General features: G+C 39.3%; 1 protein-coding gene across 1 annotated transcript in view; it reads left to right on the plus strand.

Moving 5' to 3' along the window:
* NOMO2 (NODAL modulator 2) overlaps positions 1-10,210 on the plus strand; it is a 30,179-nt gene extending 19,969 nt beyond the window's left edge. The window contains exons 24-31 of the mRNA XM_068422615.1: positions 148-275; positions 878-1,019; positions 1,863-1,946; positions 3,406-3,516; positions 5,415-5,516; positions 5,739-5,858; positions 6,831-6,923; positions 7,846-10,210. Coding sequence (XP_068278716.1) covers positions 148-275; positions 878-1,019; positions 1,863-1,946; positions 3,406-3,516; positions 5,415-5,516; positions 5,739-5,858; positions 6,831-6,923; positions 7,846-7,977 — 912 coding nt within the window. The 3' untranslated portion in view covers positions 7,978-10,210. The remainder of the gene's footprint in view (positions 1-147; positions 276-877; positions 1,020-1,862; positions 1,947-3,405; positions 3,517-5,414; positions 5,517-5,738; positions 5,859-6,830; positions 6,924-7,845) is intronic.
* The last annotated feature ends 1,684 nt before the right edge of the window (positions 10,211-11,894 follow it).

Genomic DNA, 11,894 nt, shown 5'->3' on the forward strand with positions numbered 1-11,894 from the left:
TTTCAGTGCTTGTGTTTTCCGACCAGTTTAACCTGCGGCTGGGCCAGAGAACTTCAGCTCTTTAGGGAGCTCTTGCAGAAACATCATTGGAGTTGGTGAATTTTTGTGTCACAATCAGTAAACAGCTTGTTTTATGCCTCTTTGCAGAGCCCAGGGCACTATTATTTTAAACCCATGATGAAAGAGTTTCGCTTTGAACCATCATCACAAATGATTGAAGTGCAGGAAGGACAGAATCTTAAAATTCGGATAACTGGTTACAGAACAGCTTACAGGTCAGTAGAGCTGAAATGCCATGCTAAATGCTACGTACTGCATCAGGATGCATGATGCAAAATGTGTGTTTTCTCCTGATACATCTCTGTTCTGAAGTTTTGGAGGGTACTTTTGAAGGCACAATTTAATTTTATTATGCTGTGTATAAGTACTTTTTTTAGTCTTTTCTAATGCATGTGGATATATAGCTAAGCCCAGATGGCAGGACTGTAGGGAGAAACATTGCTATGAAAGCACTGTGTCAGTGGCACTGGAAGGGCCTTGTGCTACGTCCAGTGGGACAGGAGAGGACTATTCTAGGGATGGCAGACCAATTCAGCCATCTGACTTCAAGATCCTTCCTTTCCTTCCCCTCAGGGGTAAGTGCTGCTGTTCATGGAGGTCAGGAAAGTTGGATTCCTGAAGTTGTGTTCTGAACTGCAGCTAATTCTAATGCTTTAAACCGTTTTACATATACATTATAAATTCCCCTTTTCTTCTCCATGCTATGCAAAATATATGAAGTACTTTTTCTGTCGGTTATAACAATAAAATGTCTTTAAAATGTACATTAAACCAGCATCTGCACATCTGTAGCAATTGGTTGTCTTTATACCTCTAGCTGTTACGGCACAGTTTCCTCTTTAAATGGAGAGCCTGAGCAGGGAGTCTCAGTAGAAGCTGTGGGGCAGAAGGATTGTAGCATCTATGGAGAAGACACGATAACTGATGAAGAGGGCAAATTCAGGCTACGTGGCCTTCTGGTAAGGATTAGAATGCTCTCTGTCATTTACTTGGATGTTAGTGTGATAATGGAGCAATAAAATGTGTTTTATTAATTAGCTACTGATTTCTGTTTTCCCATCACATTTGCTAGCTGAGATTCCCTGGGTGTCTCTGTGTTACGCTGTCATGTACTGAACATTCATTCTAGTAAAGAGGGAAAAAACTTTTAGTATAAGTTTGTGGAACTTACTGCCAGCATACTGTGACGGCCTCCCACAAGCACTGAACAGTTCCCATGATGTGTGTGACACGAGGTCCATGTACTGAGTGTGTCTAACAGGTGTTCAGGTGTTATAGCGGGGAATCTTCTTAGGCAAAACAATTTGGGGAAGCATTTAGTTTCTCTTGTGAAAATACTGCAACAGCGTATTTTTAGCAGGATGTTGGATGTATGTATGGTGTTGATTGTACAGCACGTATGTGAAGTAAGCTGTTCTGCAGGAAACATGGAAGCTGTACTTCTGGGACCACTATGTATGGAGTAAGCAATTGTGTTGAAGTAGAAAGCAGTATTTGATCAGGTTTTAATCCTGTTTAATGTATTTTCTTTCTAGCTAAAACACTTCAGAGGAGATGATCTATTTTAATACTGTAAAGTAATAAAGTAGTGAAAGTTCTGTGATAGGCCTTTTGTATTTGCTGGCAGTAAACACCCCTAATGGTGTTATTGAGTTAAATTTTCTATTTGGGATAAGGAAAACTAACTGGATAGAGTTAGATCTGTTTGGGTGGTGTATCTTAAATGAAATCTCTCATTGTCTTCTAAAATTAAAGCCCGTATTATTCAGTGTTGGGATTTATCATCTGAATGTTGCTTTTAGCCTGGTTGTGTGTATCATGTCCAACTCAAAGCTGAAGGCAATGATCACATTGAAAGAGCTTTACCACAGCATCGGGCAGTTGAGGTAACTTTTTCTTTTTTTGTAGTATCGCTTAAATATGAGATGCATCTGTCTAGGCATTATGTCTGTTCTGTCAGCAGCAATGTAGTTGAATGCGTTCTGTTTAGACAAGTGGCTTTCAGCAAGTTAGATCCCTAAATACGGGCCCCATATTGTGTGTCAGCACCATAGCTTAAAATTGAAATAAGATAAAGCCTGAACAGTAAACAAGTGAAAAGGATTCTTTCACAGTCATGAAAACTATACATCAAGAAACGAGAGAATAAATGTATAGAATACCTTTCAGCATTTCTTTGTGATGTGGAACAAAGCACTAGCGACTTGAGGATGTCATAAATTGTCATATTATGCTATCTGCTTATTTAGTTATTGATTGATGGATTTTGTTATGCTTTATTTGGTTGAAATCCTGCAGTCTTGATGTAGATAAAATTGTCATTCAGACTAGCAAATCTTTATAAAATGTGATAACAACTTTGAATTGAGAACTGATGAAATCTTGTTACGTATTCCTCCATCCTTACAGATTCAGATTGGCTGCCTCATATTTATCTCTTGACAGCCAGCAAAGGTTAATTGTCTTCGTTTAGTTAGAACTTTTCAGGGAGAGATGGTCATTATTTGAGCTCAGACGCGCCTGACCAGGGTGCCCTCCTTTGCAGCAGAAGGGCAGAAATCTTTCAAGTCCTTAGTGTCGTCTTGCTAAGAGTGCTTGCTTGTTGGGAAGGGGAAGAGAATGGCAACCTAAATTCCAGAAAATCACATGAAGGTTATGTACTGCATGTGACAGCTGTATGCAGTAGCTTGTACTAACAGTATCCTGGCTAGCCTGCCTTTTTCTCCAGGAGAGAGAAGCATTTGAAAGACACCTGCAGGAAAAATGTACAGCCTCAGAGGTGCCAGACTGTTGATGAGGCACCTGGCCTAACCATAACCTGTCTGTTTCTGTACTTATTATTTGAGTAAATGTCTTCCCTTACTCTGATCATGGTTCAGATTTAGAAACACAAATGTTTTGTATTTTAAACAATTTTGAAGAATATAAAGTTACATATTTTTGAAGTAGGTTATATTATGATATGAGCATATTCCTCATTAATCAACTGTATAAACATCCTAGCGTAGTAATATGCATCTCTCAGCACAGATCAAAATACTGAGACCAATGTTCAGACATCAGACAGTCCTCTTCCAAAATAATGCATGCTTTTGATACTACTTCCATTTTTAGTTTAACTTAATGCCATCAGCCTTGTGCTGATAATGCACAAGTCTGTAACTGCAAGCTGTGCACTCTGGAGGAAAAGTACTTGCAATTGGAAAGCCTTCAAGTTTCCATGTGGTTAGTATAGAACAAAATTCACTTCTTGTTTAAAATTATGAGCAATATTTGTGTTGTGCTAACTGTCCTCTGCGAACTGTTCTTCTGTTGATAAAAGCGTGACTGTGTTTTACGTTGCAGGTTGGGAACAGAGACATTGATGATGTTAATATCATAGCATTCCGGCAAATTAATCAATTTGATTTAAGTGGAAATGTAATTACATCTTCCGAATATCTCTCCACATTATGTGTAAGTTCAAGCCTTTCATCTTTGTCAAGTGTATTTGCCTTTGGTTTCCCAATGTTTTTTTTCATGGCCGCTGGAAATTGTTCAGTAGCCAGAGCACACAATTCAAATTATGACTAATACTTTAATGAAGGTGAATTTGAATTCCAGATAGAATTAAGACTCCAGTGCTCCTCACTGCTTTACTTTAATATTTCCATTTTTCCTGGGAGTATGTTTAAGAAATAATTTCTCAGGTTGGCCTGTACATTTCTGGGCCTGCTTCCCTGATTAGGGGTGCCCTGCCCATAGGGAGAGCAAGACACCTGGGTGAAATGAGTCCTCTGTATCAGAGAACTGCATTAATTCCTGAAATACCTGGAACTGTTGACATGCATGTCTGCTAGCAAGAAGATAGTATGTGAATGCAATGATACCATAGGACACATGAATTTAAAAGTACAGTAAGAGAGAGTATGAGACAAATACTAAAGCTGAAATTTTCAAAATTCAAAAGACTGCACTGATCTGAAAAAATCTTGCTAAACATTTATGATCATTTTGGCTTAGGGTACAAATGCTGGAAGTATCTGCAAGAGGTGTTAGTGTGGTAAGAGTTTTAGTACTGTTTCTCAGGTTTAAAAGCTTCTTGAAAATGTTACCTACAAATGTAAATGCAATGCCTGGATTTCTTTCAGACTAGTCTGTTATGAATCTCACTTGCCAAGATCTTATTGCTAAGCTGTTTGGGTTTTTTTGGGGAGACATCCAAAGGATTCAACACCCAGAGTAGGTGTGAAGGGAAAATGTATCACCTTACTGAAGAGCACCTGAGCAAGCTTTCCATCTTTCTGGGGAAATTTAGACCCTTGCAGTTCAGCCTAAGCAAATGAGAATTAATGTCAAAATTTAATTAAATGGAAGTTATCCAAGCCTGTATGTGTTTCATATTAGGTTGGGTCTTGCATTGCATGTAATGCATGTGTGCTGTCTATGGGTGCATATCATCACCCTTGCTTTCAAGGCAGAAATTTTTGTCTTTGAAAGATGTGCTAAGATTTGAAACAGACACAAGCGAGTGGTTTTGTGACCTCAGTCTGGTCTCTTCTGGTTACATGGGCTTGATGAAATGACTGGAAATGCTCTGGTGAGCTGTGATTGGAGCTGCAGCCTCAGTAGCACTGGGCAGAATCAAGGAGAATTTAGTTGGGCTGTGTCTGCAAGGAGAGGCGAGTTTTGGCAAGTATCTGATCCAGAGGTTTACAGACAATGGTATAGATGCTAGAAGGCTGCTTTAGTCCACAAAAACCATTGCTTTGCTCACTGTGTCCTCTGGAGGAGATGCAGTGGCTGACAAACGTTTGTGTGTACAGGCAGCCTCATGTAAGGAGGTGCTGCTCCCAGTACCTGCCTTATTCGACTATGATACAACCTTTTTTTAATTATGCTGGTTTCTGAGCAAACCATTTGCTGAGGACTTCAGGCCTATTCTGTAGCTTGAGGATGTCTAGCTTGTTAAGTAAGTGTAGAGAAATTGAAATCAAGCAAAATAAGCCTATCAGAGAAATAGAAACAACGCCCAGCTGCAAATTCCTGTGAAATTGCTGGGATTATTTAAAAGAATTACTCAGTTTTGGTCAATGCACAGCACAGACTACTTTTAATACACTAGATATGTGAAAATGTCAGACATCAGTTGTTCCTAAATTATTTCCAGTTCTGTAAAAAGACTGTTTCTGTGATTTTTTTCACATCCCTGTTTAGAACAATTCCAGGTGTTCCTACTTGCCAACTTTGTTTATAAAACACATGATGATGAATTTTCAAGTGATTTTATCCCTTAAGGTGTGGGATGTCTGCAATCTCTAGTGTGGTGCAGGCTCAAAAAATACCTGGTTTGTGCATTCTTCTTTCCCTCACAGGTGAAGCTCTACAAAAGTGAAAATCTTGACAATCCAATTCATACAGTCAACTTAGGCCTATCCCTGTTTTTCCATTTCCCACCACTGCTCCGAGATGGAGAGGTAAGAATATTGCTGAATAATTAGCTTAGCTCACTTTAATTTTTTTCCCTAAGGACACTGAAGTGTTGTTTCTGGTGTGCCTGCAGTATTGTATTCATGCTGGAGTGACCAGTGTCTCACAAGATAGGAAGCCTGTTAAACTGACTCCTGCCTTTAAATCTGATTTTGTCTCAGACTGCTGCTGATGCTATAGACTGAAGTTTTTTTTTTTTTTACCCACAGAATTACGTGGTGCTCCTGGATTCTACATTGTCTAAATCGCAGTATGACTATACCCTGCCTCAGGTGTCGTTCACTGCCATTGGATATCATAAACACATTACACTGATCTTTAGTCCCACTGTAAGTACAAAATACTTAAATGTTCCAGTGTTCATCTTGAGAGCAGTGCCTGGTAGTATAGCCTGCATGTATTTTGTGGTTTTGGCCAAACTTTCTATTGATGTGATTATGAAGAGGTTTATGAGAGTTGTTAAAGTGACAATGAATTTGGATTTGGCCACATTTAAGGCATCAGGCTGGGATGTAGTAACCTGGTCTGTTATGGAAGGCTGGTAAGGAGTTCAGGAAGGAGTTGTAGCCATGACACTAACTGAAAGGTTGCAGTGACTGGGGGCTGAAGGAGAAAGATAGATTGTTGTCAGAATTCCTTTAAAGACTTCTGTGTATACGGAAGAAGTATCACCAGGCCAAAAAGAGAGCTTTAGTTATTGGAGCTGAGGTAGAGGGTAAAGCAGAGGGATTCTCAGATTAGCATTGGGGAAAACTTCTCCATTGAGAGAGAGAAGTGTCTTTTTGCACTTCTGAAACAGTGCAGTCAACTTAGTGAAGTGTTCATTCTGTAATACATAAATGATTCAGTTCTTTTCTGCATCACTGCATGTTCAGATGCCAGTGCAGCATGAGGGAAACATGAAATGGTAGTTATAAATGAAGGATGCAGATGTGCCTGAAAGATGTTGTGCTAGTAAGGTTGCTATAGTATTATCATTGGGATCACAGAGGTTTGGGCAGCATGTGACAGGTAAATCAAAGCACACCGGGCTGACTGTAAAGTGGAGACTGACCATCAGTGAATTAGCTTTAAAAAACAGCAAACCCCAGGAAGAGGGTAATAGATGAATGAATCTGCTCAAGGGGACTGCTTTGAAGTTGAAGGTAAAGTAAATCTTGGAGCAGTACCTAGAAGGAAGTCATATAGGAAGGGCTGGTCATGCCACATGATTCTGTTGCTGACGGTGCTTAAAGCTGAGGGATTTCGTAGTCAAAATGACTGTTAAACAAAGAAATCTCCATGGTCCTCACTGTTTTCAGAGAAAGCTGCCTGAACAAGATATTGCCCAAGGATCTTACATTGCGTTACCACTGACGCTGCTTCTGTTGTTGGCTGGTTACAACCATGACAAGGTAGGTCATGGATTTTTTTTTTGTCTTACGCAAATATTATTGTCCTATCAATGAATACTTTGTACTGTGTTAAGTGGGGGTTTGTTGAGGTGGTTATCCAGACAGAGATGCAGTCAGCAGTCACCTTATGTGATACATTTTAAGAAAAGCCACAATGTAGCAAAGTTTTTGGACAATTACCTTCCTTTAAAAAAATTTAGTGCAAAGGTGAGTTCCTGTGCCATTTCTGAATTTTGTCTTCTCATTTGATGGCTCTGGGAAGAAAAACAATACAGCATCATTCAGATTCATATAACCAGACTCAGTGATAATAGGTATGAAAATAATTATTTTATTGGCTTCAGGAACAATCAGGCTGGAAAAAATCTTGTAAATCATTGAGTCTGGTCTCTTTAGCTTTACACTCTCCCTAGTGAAAAGGTCTCAACAGGAATATAACTACCTACTATATAACCTTCTCTGTTAACAAGCCGTGCTCTTCTAGTCTTTTCTGCTATAACTGGATTTCTGTTTTGCTGATAAGAGAATAGCAATTTGTCTGTGCAGCTTGATTTCCTCTCAAACATGGGTAAGACAGCACAGAATGTGGGATTCTCTAGGATTTTCTGCAGTGCCACTGAAAGTGCCTCCATTGAAAATAGTGGTCATCTTCTAGACTCAGGACTCAAACTGCTGTTCTTGGCTAGATGACTGCAGGAAAAAAGTTACTGACAATCATTTTCGTTTTTGATTATCAGAAATTTCCAGAAGTGTGGTTTGATTCCTTCCCAAGATTTGCTGTAATTTTCTGATATCTTTGTAGATGTGCCATTTATGCAATAGATTCTATTTGTTTGGGGGTGCATGAGTCTAAAGAACGTTATCATTCAGACCTTACATACCATTGTAATCACAAGCTGCTGCTTTTTTTCTTTTTGCCCAGCTTATTCCCTTATTGCTACAGCTGACAACTCGACTACAAGGAGTACGTGCTCTTGGACAGACAGGTTCTGACACAGGAGGCTCAGAGGATGCAAAGAGACAAACGAAAAAACAGAAGACAAGACGGACGTGAGATGAAAAGAATGACTGCATGAAGTGGTGCTCTGTCAAACTGGAGCCTGAGGAAGCGAAGCCACTAAAATGCATTTGTGTTGAATTTGCAGGCTTTACATTTTCGTTGCTGGCTACATGAGTGCCGTTTGTTATACTAGCTCCGTTTTGGTTGTAAATTTTCTATGGAGTCTGTAGATTTTCTTGTTGTAAAGTAATGAAATGAATGCCTCTGTTGTCACTGTGAGTGTGTCTCCCATACTTGAAGACAATTAATGAATTTTTTTTCTCTTCAGTGGAACAGGTCATGCTGTCTTCATTAATGACTTGTAAAAGCAGTGGTAATAGACTGCTTGACTTCACTTGCAGGCTCTAGATTTGGGATCATTTTTTCTTACCCACTTTACAGAAGCAGCACATAGGGACTTCACTAAATCACGGATGCTTGAAACAAAGTTTTGGGGGACATACCTGAACTGGTGAATCATGTCTCTGGTACTTCCAGTTCAGCAGCTTGATTGAAGAGTTTGTCATCTGCACAGCTGTGATTTCAGTTCTTATCCAATGATTATGTTATCTTTGATTAAAATCAAATTTTTGCCCAATGAAGACAAATTGTTAATGTCAGGTAACGCTAGTTCTTAATGTCAGGTAAGTTCTGTTGATCCTACTGCAAAAGCAGTGTTTAAATTTCAATTTCATATACAGTGTGATCTCTTTAGATCTCCAGTATTCCTGAAGTGGCTTGTCATGGTTTAAAGCCGGGCCGGCTACTAACCCGGTGGCAGATGCTCTCTGTTAACCCTCTTCCCCCCCCCACCCTAACGGAAAGGGAAAAGGGAGAGAGACTTATGGGTTGGAAAGTTAAAACAGTTTTAATAAACTATAGTAATGAAAAAGAGTATAATAAGAATAATAGAAATAATCAAATATATACAAAACCAAGATCGAGAGCTTGGAAATCCTCCTCAGGCAGAGTTGCTCCCCCCAGCACGGGCAGAGGGGAAAATGCAGTAGCTCCCCCTGCCATCACACCTGCAGGCTTTTAACTGGAGAACTGGCAAAGCTGGTACCAATCAGTGGGAGACAGGAGGGCCCCTCCCTCCTGGGCCCCACCTCCAGGAGGCGGTGGGTTAGTGATAAATAGGAAAGCGAGAATGACGTGTATGGGATGGAATACCTCGTTGGTCAATTCTGGGCCACCTGCCCTGTCTGCTCCTCCCTGCAGGTGTGACCCCCCTTCAGCTCTTCACTCGTAAGCAGTGAGGAATTTAGCAGTGACCTTGGTTTCTTTAAGACTAATTGGCCTGGTTTGGGCCAAACCAGGACAGGGTCCAGCTGGTTGTACTGTTCTTTCCAAAAGAAAATGCTGTCGGTGATACCCATTCGCCAGTGTGGCTGTCACATCTCCTGCTCAGCCTTTTTGCCAATTGATGATTGATTTTTTTTTTTTTTTACTTTTTTTTTTTCACTTTAAGAAATGTGAGCTTTTTGAAATCTCCAACATGTACAGTCCCAATAATGTAGTCTGTAATAAATAACTGTTTCTTACAGGCTTTTGATTCTTGTTTGAAGTAGACAGTTGGACATACACAGTTTAAATGTTAATGGGGCTTTTTATTGACAAATAGTATAAAGGTTAATAGAGCTTTGGAAAGATGCACATAAATGCCTACAAATATTGCAAAGACATTGGTACTGCCAGTAAGTGGCAATGTTTCTCTTTTATAGTACTTGAAATAAAGTCCCTTTACATTCAAATACTTAATCCTACAAACCCTACCATTCTTAGAAATTTGGATGCTGAAGGTTTTATGCTATTTTTGTTATTTTTTGGTATTTTGCATTACTTTGGACCTAAATAATTAAAACTTCATTCAGTGATCATTCTATCAAGATGATAACAGAAATGAAGAATGTTTTTCCTCCATCACAGTAATATAAAATTCAAGGTCATTAAGCATAGAGCATGATATTTTATTAGAGTTTGAGAAGAAACTCTATACATAGATGGTTTTTTTGAAATAAAGCTGTATTAAAAATGTACAATTTATTATAAGTCTTACAACACTTTGTCAATCTGGTGAATGTTAAGAAAGGTGTTGCTACTTTTGGGGAATGTATGAGGAAGAAATGCACATGTCCATGTGCCTTGAGGGGAATACCAGATATTCTGACCTGTGAACTGTGGGACTTGCTGATGATTGACCTTAAGCATTGGAAATGCTGTTAATAAAAAGAAAAAAAAGTGTTAATGCGTGCTAATTTAAAGCATGGTTCTAAACCTAGAATTTGCCCAGTGTTTCCTCTCAAAATTTTCTTTTGTTTGCATTCTCTAGTACACTAGTGGCCTCCTTGCTTCCAGCCCTGTGTTTGAGGTTTATTCTGCTTTTGAAGTTTTTATTCCTAACAAAAACTATAGCTTGCAGTTTCTCCCTTGGCAGAGAAGTCATGGTGCTTTCTGAGAACACGGGGAAAACTAATGCATTGAGGCAGTTTTTCTAAAGCAGAACTGACATACTAAATGCCAAGAAATCAGCATCTCCAATTATATTTAGAAACCAATAATCAGATACCCAGACCCAAGCAGAAAAATCAGCCATGTGGTCCCTCAGATTCCCAGACTTGCATGCATAAAGCAAGGATAGACTGAGGACTGTGCCCGCTAGCCACGAGCAGTCTGAGTGCAAGGGGAGAGAGTATTGATATGAACATGGTGGTCTGTATGGGCAAACTCCTGCCTCCAACTGCTCAGCCCAGGTACCTGGGTGGTACCTGGCACCTGTACAGTCACCTGGGGGGGTGACAGCTCTGCCTTGTAACACAGCATGTAGCTCTAGCGGATCTCCTTTATAGAGCGTGACTGCGTTCCAGGGCTTTTCGGTGCAGGAGTGGAGGATTCAGTTTAGGATTACCTTCTGTATTCTCCTAAGTTGAATATTTAGGTATCATTTGCTCTGCATATCCAGAGTTTGCAATTGATTTTGTGCTCTTAAAACCAAGACTTCAGTACCACTTGGACTGGCCTTTTCAGTATTTGCTGTTGAAAATGTCAGTTAAAGCTGCTTGTTGCATCTTAACTAATTTATGTTAATACAGAGTATAAATGCAGAATGGGACTAACATTTAGATGTTGACTCTTACTAGAAAACATTCAAGGCTCAGTGTTTACTATTCTTTTTTGCAGGCACAATGGTGAAAGAATGATTAATTCATTTGCTTGATGAGCTAAATATGGGCAAATGGCTGAATTCTGTTGGAAATGAGAGTAAGGTCCTCTGGATAAAGATGGCCTTGCATGTTACTTGATTTTTCTATCGAAAGTGACAATGAATATTACATATATTTGATTGGCTCATCAGTGATGCGCAGAAGTCTATTGTTTAAGGATGAAATGGATCATTAATATCAAATTTTACAATTTCTTTATAGATGGTTCAGCTTACTTTCTTAAAGCATCATCTTTATTAGATGGCTGTCAGATTCCAGCAACAAGGGGTTTTGCTGCATAAGCAACAATGTTGTTAAATAAAGATATAGCAATTTAAAAAATAAAAGTGCTTAAGAGCAAGAAAACAAATATTTAAAACAGAGAAATGAGCATTCTTAGCAAGGGTGGAGAAGCACAGGTTTCTTCATAGTTCATATTCTTAGTTGTGTTTATTTTTAAAATCTAAATTTCAATATTTGCTGAGTTGCATTATTTAATGTAAGATACCTAGTTGTATGAATCAGATTCTTGGGGCTAAGTGTTCATTTGTTTTTCTTAATTAAGAATATGTAGGGGAAAAAAACAATAACCTAGAGTGGGATTGTAGATCCCTTTGGGGCTGAACAGGGGCTGAAGTGCCCAACGTGCCAGCCAGCTCAGTGCTTCCATTCCTAGGGAGGATAGGATTTCAGGAGGAAATCTCTAAAATGAGTGTTATTGCTTTATGT

This window comes from Nyctibius grandis, chromosome Z (assembly GCF_013368605.1).
Source record: "Nyctibius grandis isolate bNycGra1 chromosome Z, bNycGra1.pri, whole genome shotgun sequence".
In the NCBI taxonomy this organism is placed as follows: Eukaryota; Metazoa; Chordata; class Aves; order Nyctibiiformes; family Nyctibiidae; genus Nyctibius; species Nyctibius grandis.